A 9,990-nucleotide genomic window follows, 5' to 3' on the forward strand; every position below is an offset into this window, starting at 1 on the left:
TACAGCTACTTTCTCTTAGTTCAATGAAATATTCTTTTTTCTTTTTTGCGGTATGGGGGATTGAACTCAGGACCTTGTACTTGCCAGGCAGGCACTTATTCTACTGAGCTATCTCCCTGGCCCCCTCTCTTAGTTCAGTAAGAAGAAAGATTTGTTCTAATATTATTTAGACAAGCTATCATGTCTGCATCTTGTACTCTGAATAACTACTATGAAGACAACAATATATAATGTATTAATTATTGCAACTGTTCTACTAACCTGTTTTGAAACTGTCTCATTGCTATTTCTTTCTCATTAAAATGATAAAAAGAAAAAAGAAAAAAAAACTCAGGAGAATTTCTAGTTTCTGGAGTTTACCATCCTTCTTAATTTGTTTTTCTTTGTTCCTTTTCCTTTGAGGAATTACTTCAGTTAAAAATTGCTTATCCTAAGGACTGGCCAAATAGCTCAGTGGATTAAAACACCTGCAAGCAGGTGCAGGGGCCAGGGGTTCAATCCCTGGGCCTGCCAAGCTAGCCCTGCCCCCAGGGTGAGCTGGGATAGCGATGGAGACTGGGCGTGGTGGCATATGCCTGTAATCCCAGCACTTGGGAGGCTGTAAACAGGAGAATCACTACCAGTCCCATCTAGTAGTGAGACCCTGAACACTCTGTAGACTCTCCACTTAAAAAAAATTGCTTATCCTAAAGTATAATAATTAATTTTTGGTCTATAAATATGACAGACAACTAATGTTAGAAGATAATGGGAGTTTCCATTTTATTGAAAGGTAAAATGCATGGGGAGGGAGGCAAGGGAGAAAGAAGAGTCAAGAAAGAGGAAGACAAAGGGAGAGAGGGAGATGAGAAAGAAGATTTCTTAGGAATTTTGAGTACTGTGTGAATTCATATATGTCAAAATAGAAGGCTAGAACTGATAGCCAAGGATCTTTTTGTGATAATAATTAATATATTGTAAATATAACAGCTGACAGAGCTATGCCTCTTAGATGCCACACTGCTTTCTGGGCTAAACACTTAATTGTGATCTCCAAAAGTAGGTTATGAGAGGTGATGACAAAATGCCCCTCAACATAATTTAGATTAGGTACTGCTTGCTTATAATCTCAGAGGAAATGTTAGGACTCTGAGAAGTCTGTATCTTACTTTGATTTTTATGAAGTAGGGAGATTACAAGGTACAGTATGGTATTGTTAAGCTTGTAAAGTGATCAGTTTACATAGGTAATTTTATCCAATTACTGAAGATGGTCATATTAATAAAAGTCCAGAGTAAGGGTTTCAAGTCTGGTATAATAGTGGAATCTTTTTGGGTATCTTATAAAAATTATTTAACAAAAATTACTTAACAAAAGTTTTTATTAGGAAAAACTTAATACAGAAATATACAAACATGAAGTTCCTATAAAAGTGTTTGTAAGTGTTCTTCATTACCTGCAATCATCTTTTGAGCACCTATTAAGTGCCAGCAACGAGTTAGGTTTTGGAATAGAGTAATGAGCTAAAATAAATAATGTGTTAAGTATAAATGACTGATACCATATTACTCAAATAGGTGAAGTCTGTCTGGCAATGTGTTGACAATAGTCTTTAGTCTTAAAATTATTAAAGCCACTTAAAAATCTTGGGGTTGGGGAGATAGCTCAGTGGAATAAGTGCGTCCCTGGCAAGCACAGGGGCCTAAATTCAATCCCTAGTTGCACCAAAAAAAACCCCCAAAACCCTTAAGATTTTAATTTATTTCTTACTAAGCTAGGCATGTTTTCTCCTCAGTTGAAGGGTTTACGTTAGACTTAAATACAGTTTTGAAAAAAGTAGTCTTTCTCTGTATTCAGCTTAAATATTCTTCCTTCATTGAAGAATCTCCCCACCACCTTTCATAGTCTCAATTGTAAAAGCTGAAACTGCTAATCTTTGTTTTTACTAAAATTAAGTAAAAATAACTTATTTTAAAGGGATATTCAGGGCTCATGTGAATAACTATTCACATGTGAACAACTATTAACATATTGTTTCACAAGGCTAAAAAAGACCAAAAATACAATTGACTGTTTTTAAAAAAATGTATTTAGGCCATGGTCTACAGAGTCTCACTATGCAGATAAGACTCCTAGTGATTCTCTTGTTTCCAGCATCCCAAGCGCTGGGATTACAGGTGCGCATCACAATTGCTGTCTCAGCCTGCCCCGGGGGTGGGAATGGCACAGCACACTGGGGATTGAACCCTGGCCGCTGTGCTCTGCCTAACAGGTGCTTTGATCTAATGCTGGCCCTTAGACCAAAAATAATAATACCATCAGCCTGTCTTAATAAAACAAAATTAAAGTGTCATTTATTATCTAAATTATCAAATCAGTTTTTTATTACTTTTTAAAATACTATGTTATCCTCTATGTCAAAACATGTCCTTGGTAACTCATTTAGCTGTGATTATGAAACTTTGGGGCTTCAGCCACACCACTTATTTGATTCCTTATGAGCTGTTCTCTTTTGTTTAATTTGTTTGCTAGACTATCTGCACACTTTATTCCAAGACTTACAGAGTTGCTCCCTGTCACACTGAAGCTTTGTGAAAAAAGTATTCTGAAGATTCACTAGTCAGTGTGACAGAGAACAGTGAGATAGTTTTCATGCAAAAACTGTAAAAAAGAAGAGAATTTAAGACAGAAGACCTAAAAAAAAAAAGCCTGCTTAGATAGAAAAATCACACATAAATTGTGTCTAAGGAGGAGAGGGGAATAAAACTGCCATAGAATCATTCATGAAGGATTTACTATACTCTGGTTTTATTTTTTTCAAAATGATCCTCCTTCTGTAGTCTCCAGCATTGCTGATACTATTATGTACATTCATACTACTATACTTGGTACACTGAATATATAAACCACTAGTAGTTTTTGTTACTGATATTTAATGTTTCCAAGATTTCCAATGCATTTAACAAAAACAGGACACTGAACCTTATCAATAATAGGTTTTGCTGATCTACCATGAAATACTACCTAAACCAGGAGTTAGCAAACTTTCCATAAGTGGCCAAATAGTAAATATTTTAGGCTTCAAGCTCTCTATTGTAACTATTTCACTTTTCAGGTTGAGCACAATATCACCACAGATTTAATGAGCAGGGTGTCTGTGGTACTGTTGGCAGTAGGCCCCAGAGCTAAACCAATATTCTCTTTATCAATTTCTAAGTATCTTTCTAATATTTTACATTTGGCTCTCTTTCACAAGAGTTTTGAATTTCATTTATATCTGGACAACAAACATGATATGACATATAAATCTATCAGTTCAATCTTTTTTTCAATCAATGTCATGAGAAAGTACTGCCTGTATGCTACATTACTCAAAATATTTTGAATAATTGATAAATTTTCAACTATTCAAAAAGAAAAAAAGACAATTTACAATTTAATCATTAACTTTTAACCTACCTTTATTTTATTTCCTATTACTCTCTGTTCATTTTCTGTTTAAGAATAGTCATGCAAAACAACATATAAAAACTTGCAGTGGTAGAAAAATACCAACTCCAGAGTAGTAATTACTTCTGAAAAAAGAAGACAATGCCATGGATTTTAACTGTATTTGAGATGATTTTTCAAAAACTATGAATATGATAATAAAACACTAAAGCAAATATCTGAAATATGTCAAGATACTAAACTTTGACAAAGCTAAATGGTGGATGAGAAGGGTACTTTTTCTATCATTCGTACTTTTTCTCTTTGCTTAACACAGTTGATGAACTATACAGTCCATGGGCTAAATCTGGCCCACACTGCCTGTTTCACACATCACCTTTTATCCCTCCCTCTTTGCCCACTACTAAGGTTTAAACCGAGGGTGTTCTGTAACTTAACTTTATCCTGAACTCTTTTTAATTTTTAAAAAAATTTTGACACAGATCTTGCTAAATTTTCTCAACATGGTCTTGAACTTACAAACCTCTTGTCTTTAGCTTCCAGAGTATACAGGATTATAGGTGGGTGCCACCACATCCCACTTGATGGTTTCTTTCTTTTTTTTTTAAGACAAAGATCACTACCTGATGTTGACTTTGTGACACCAGAATGCCTAAAATATTTACTATCTCACCTTTCATAAAGAAAGTTTGCCAACTCCTGGCTTAAAATGTTTCATGATGCTGTGCCGGCCCTGCCCCCAGAGTATGCTGAGGCAGCAATTGAGACTGGGCATGGTGGTGCATGCCTGTAATCCCAGATCTTGGGAGGTGGTAAACAGATGGATCACTACAAGTCTGACCTAGTAGTGAGACCCTGAACACCCTGGAGACCCTTTCCTAAAATACAAAAAAAAAAGTTTCACAAGAAGAGAAAACTGAAAGAAAAAGGGGCAGGAACTAAATCAAGGAAAAATGGTTTTTCTTCTTGCATTAAGTATCATCATGAATGATACATATTACCTCTAAAATAGTTTTTAAGGGCTGGCAAGATAGCTCAGCGGACTAAGCACTTGCTTTGGCAAGTGCAGGGACCAGGGTTCACTCCTTGGTTCTGCATGCCGCACTGGTATAGTAGCGCATGCCCGTAATCCCAGTGCTAGGGAGGCTGGAAACAGGAGGATCACTGAGTCCAAGTTGCATAGTGAGACACTGCACCAAATACATAAAATGAAAAAAATAAAAAATAAAAAAAGTTTTAAATCTTTCAACTTTTATCAACCAGAAACCTCACCAAGTTTTATTCTGTTCTTTGATGCTAAAACTTAATAAGAGGTGTTGGAAACAGCATTTTTTTTTAGAAATAGTATTTTAATCAGATTTTCATTTCAGTCCATCCTTGAAAAAAAAAAAAAAACGGGGAAGCTCATGTAAAGTGCTGTGTGGGATTATTAGCAGCTCTACTTAGGGCTATCACTAGGGGCTTGAAAGTGCTTCTGAGATTGGAGGGATCAGCAGGAATCTGTATCCTTTTCTGCACAGGAGACAATTGAGGAAGAGGGTTGGAAACAAAACAAAAATAAAATGCTATATCACAGTGTTTCTGGCTATTATGGTTGTGAAATGTATAGGTCATCAGAGAAGATCATAATTTTCTTTTAATAGACTGTTGGGGTAAATGGTGAGTTAACAGATTTACATGCTAACTGCTTAGCGTGCTTTAGCTCATAATAACTGGTAGCTCTTGAGATATTACCATTTGGATATTGCTATGCAGGTTTTTGCTTTCTTTATAAGATTTTAAGCACACTAGTATTTTCTGTGACTATGAAAGGATCTTTTACTTTTGAAATTAATTCCCAGTTTCTCTCCCAGTGATAACCCAAGTTAACTAGAGATATTAACATTTGTAAATCAACATCTGATATTTACAAAAATATTTTACAGAACTACTCAGTGAACATATGAAGATTTTTATGCTTAAATCATATTAAAACCTTGAAGATGCATTGTTTTAAAGTGTAATAGTCACTAGGAACTAAAAATGTGCACAGAATAGCAGCCACAAAATATATACCTGGTGAAACTATTCATATGATCACAACCCACCTATTCCCTGCTCAAAAATGAGTTTCTTTTTTTGGACAGGGTTTCACTATGCAGTTCAGGTGGTCTTGAATTTGAGGTGATCTTTCTGTCTCAGCCTCCCAAATCCTCTCAAGTGCTGGGATTACAAGCATGGGCCACCACATCCAACATCAAATTAAATTTTTTTTTTTTGCGGAACCAGGGATTAAATTCAGGCCCTTGTGCTTGTCAGGCAAGCACTTATTCTACTGAGCCAGCCCTTAAATGAAATTTTTATTGATACTAAAACAATATATCATTTGAGTTTTAACATGGCCACATGTTATTAATAGATTATTTTTAAAATAAAATTACTCCATAATATTTACAAATGTACAAAAAAGCATAAATAACATGAAAAAATACTGATGGTTCTACCACCCAAATGATGAAAGAGAACACTACTTATCACCGCTCAGTCTCTCAAGGAACTCCCCTTCCTTGGTTGTATTCCCTGTCCCCAGGGTTAGCCACTATTCTAAAGACTGTATTTTTTGCTTCCACATATTTCTTCATACTTTTGTACAGATTTACTTATCTTAAAATTCAAATCATTATTTTATAACTTGCTTCGTTTGTGAATTCATATAGGATGACATATATGAACATTCATGTGACAGAGATCATGTTTACTGAACAGTCCAAATGCCTTTGTATGCCTCCCAGCTTTTAAGATGGAAGCACTGGACTATGAGTAGTAGTTAAGTATTTCAGGTGTAGGACAAAGTGTAAAATCCCTTTCATCCTGTTTTCAGTGAACTGAGAAAGCCACATACTCCAGATGGGTCAATGAGGCATCTGGAAAGAACATGAGCCTAGTAAGAACATGGAGCCTCCATCAGCCTGGGTCACTGAATGAGGTGGCAAAGTCCCTTGACAACTCCTAATTTGTGAAACGAGCAAGGAATAATCTTGTGCTAACATACACATATGTATACTCAGATGGGCAGATAACTACCTTTCTGCAAGTATTCAGAAGCAGTGCTACCACTAGGTGGACACATTCAAGCCTTCTGAAAATACTTTTAGGATTCAAGAATGATACTCTCATTTACATTTCATATGCTCTATTACTATCTTTTTTTGAAAACCTATTGCATTAACAAGACTTTCAGATACATGCTCACATTCTACTTTTCTAAAATGTTAGTTTTTGTCTCACCAAAGAAGTTCAAGCTCCTTAAAATCATGTCCTTGCTGAAGGAGGTGGTTCATTCCTGAATACCAGCTAGCCAATCAGGGCAACTTAATGAGACCTTACCTCAAAATAAAAAAGGATGGAAATATAGCTCAGTGCTAGAGTACTTCCTTAGCTTGTGCAAAGCCCTGGGTTTAATTCCCAGTACTCGGGGAAAAATCATGCCCTCTCTCCTCTTGAATTCTATTCTTTACTTTAGAGAAGTCTACACAGGCATGCAGTAAAGAGTGGGCCCTCAGTTGACAGGGAAGTATAAGGACTAATATTAAATGCTTACTTTATATGAACACTGTTCTTCAGCACTGGTACTTCATAAACACTAATATACACTAAACCCTTACTACTTCCTCTATATGGGTGAGCAAATGAAGGCTAAAAAGGTATGGAGAGGGTAGTCTGTTTGACTCTAAAGCCTTTTTTACTAAATGAGATCACTCCTAATGTAGAACATAAAATGGCTAACAAAAATAGATTTTGTTTATAAATTTTGCAAACATTTAAACAGTTCTTTAGAGACTGCTCAGGTCTCAAGATTATTGGGTCTTACCTTGATCACTTCTGGGGTCTGCTGAATCAAAACCATTGAGGTAGTGTCTTTGGGTTTATCACCAACAGGACCCTTACAGACTGATAAATTTGCCTTAGAGGAAGTTGTCAAAGTTTCCTGTAGAATTTGCATCATTTCTTTTTCCTGGGATAGGCTACCTCTGCCTGATTTGCAGTCAACTAGTTCTTGTGCAAAGTCTTCAATACTCTCCAGAATTCGCAGTAAAAGGGCTCTATCCTCTTCCTCCATTTTGTGTCCATTGGTTTCAATGATTCTTGATAAACAGGAAGGTGAGACTTTTTCCACAGATGAAGAATCTTTAGATTTAGGCTCAGGGAGCTGATCAGTCAAATTATTGTGGCTATTTAGAGAACTGGAGTTTTTACCACTGGCAAGTGGCTCTCTTAGAGAGGTCTCCATCTTTTGTGAAAATGATTCCAAATCCATTAACAATTTATCTATCTCTTCCTGACTGTTGGAATTAATAAAATCTGTCTGGTCTCCTATTCCTACTTTATGAACTTTAGATTTAGGGTCTTCTTCAGGTAGATGGGCAACTGGTTTCTCAAATATCCTACCAATTTCATTTTGTATTGAGGCAGAAGAATTTTTATGATGAGTACAATGGTCTGAAAATTCTTTATGTTCATTTACCTTTAACAACTCATGACTTGGTCCATTTTCTGTTTGTCCTTTATGAAATAATGTCTTCTTTCCATCTGACTCTTCTTCAATATAAAGAGTTTCCATTAAGTCTCCAGAAGAAACATTCTCCATAGGATTTATGATTAATGATGGTGATTGAAGCTGAATAGCTTTTAAAGTTCTGGGATTATTCAACTCCAAGCTATATAAGGAATTTGTAGAGTTGTTTGGGTTGGCTTTTACAAGGTTCATTTTCCTAGAGTTATGCTTGTCATCTTGGAATTCAATAGTCTGAAACTGTCCAGAGTCAGGAGCTGATAGCTGGACAACATCTTCATATTTAGGGGGCTGTTCACTGCCATATATTGGTGAGAAGGGAGTCAGCCGTAAGCTAGGCATATTACTGACTAGCTCTGTTAAATCCATGGATTCACTGTTTCCAGACTGCATGAATTCAAATGGTAACTTTTTCAGATATGAGGCTAACCTGGTCATGACATTCATATAGACAGTTTCAGAACTAGAAAATGTATCATTACCACTTCCTTCACTGATGCTACCTCCTGATTTTTTCTTTATGCATTGTTTGATGATATCTGTGCATTTTTTCAAATCCTCAGAGCATTTCAGTAAGATATCTAAACACATTTTTATATCTGTGCCAGAAGAGAAGTTATCTATTTTATGTTTTTCCAAAATCTGAGTAACCAGGTCTTCTTCAGAGAAGTTTTGAAGAAGCATTGAAGTTAAGTTTGTCTCAAGTGAGTTTCTATGAGACAAAGATTTTTCCTCAACTGAAGAGCTCCTGAGTAAACCAAATGATGGAGAGGTCTCATCATTGTTATAATGGCCACAGAGCAAGTCCAAGTCAACTGACCTCCTATTAAATGAGTCAGACTTAACTTTCCTTCCCTTTTTGTAAGCTACATGGTTAGTGTTTTTTAGTTTTTCAAATGAAAATTCCTTTATTTTCCCACTGGCCAAACTGATTGCTTCTCCTGCAATGTCCTTTAAATTAATATTCTGAAATGTAGATGTTCTCTTGACTCTGGGTATGCCTGTGAGGACCTGATGGGGATAGTCACCATCTGCTGAGGAAAGTCCATTTTCATGGGGTAGAAACACGGCATTCAGATCTGCATCTTTGAACTGAGGCACAGGAATGTGCAAGAGGTCTGCACAAACACTGTGATGTACCACAATGCAGTCAACTCCATGTGTGAAGGTATGGCAGGTTCCAGTGCAATAATGTATAGCTTGCTCAAAACGTCGATCTATCACCACACTGCTGTAGTGGTTCACAGTACTAACCACAAGTCTGTAAGTTGCTGCCATATCATCAAATCTACTGTAGTGGAACTTGAAACTTTCTAGAACTTGTCTTGAGAAAGGTCAACCTAAATGACAGCTAAAAATATATTTAATGAAAGTACCCAGTTTTGTGGGTACAAATATGACTTCCAACAATGGAAAATCATTTAAATTTGAGGTCTGATTAACTATCAGTTTACAGTAGCTGCTGCACATGTGTGCTTGTATTATCAAGTCTTAATAATTTAATAATTGTTCTTTTTAATTTAGTAATATGATACAATTGGATTATTTTTATGAAGCAATATCCTTTTAGTTCTTCAATAGTTCTACAATGCAGAAATTTGTCATAAGTTTACTGTCATAAATTTCAGTTGGTAGCATAGATGTATTGTGATAACTGAGTCCTCCAAAGGCTTAAATGATCCATTTTTCTGTAAATGACAAACCTATAATAAAAGAAGAAAATACTTAATATAGGAAAATCGATGTTTTCTTTCTTTGCATCCTATATGCATTTAATTACTAAGCCCTATTTCTTACTACTAATTGCTGATACTCAATAGGTGCCTTTCTTTTGTCACTCTACACTTCTTGCTACCTAGGACTTACACTATTTTAACTCTGCCTTGATACATCTTCATTCCAGTTCAAATTTCTTATCCAACTCTTCTTGCCCCCTAATGATTCTAACAAATGTAGATTTAGACAGCTTTCTCATCATTGACAGCTCAAGAATTCATAATCAGATTTTC

General features: G+C 35.8%; 1 protein-coding gene across 2 annotated transcripts in view; it reads right to left on the reverse strand.

The window, feature by feature from the left end:
- Nucleotides 1–9,680, reverse strand: part of Ppp2r3a (protein phosphatase 2 regulatory subunit B''alpha) — a 113,233-nt gene extending 103,553 nt beyond the window's left edge. For both annotated transcript variants that reach the window (XM_004624999.2, XM_023705043.1), the window contains exon 1: nucleotides 7,280–9,680. In XM_004624999.2, coding sequence (XP_004625056.1) covers nucleotides 7,280–9,259 — 1,980 coding nt within the window. In that variant the 5' untranslated portion in view covers nucleotides 9,260–9,680. The remainder of the gene's footprint in view (nucleotides 1–7,279) is intronic.
- Nucleotides 9,681–9,990: the final 310 nt, after the last annotated feature.

Source organism: Octodon degus, unplaced genomic scaffold, assembly GCF_000260255.1.
Source record: "Octodon degus isolate 3935 unplaced genomic scaffold, OctDeg1.0 scaffold00008, whole genome shotgun sequence".
Taxonomy (NCBI): Eukaryota; Metazoa; Chordata; class Mammalia; order Rodentia; family Octodontidae; genus Octodon; species Octodon degus.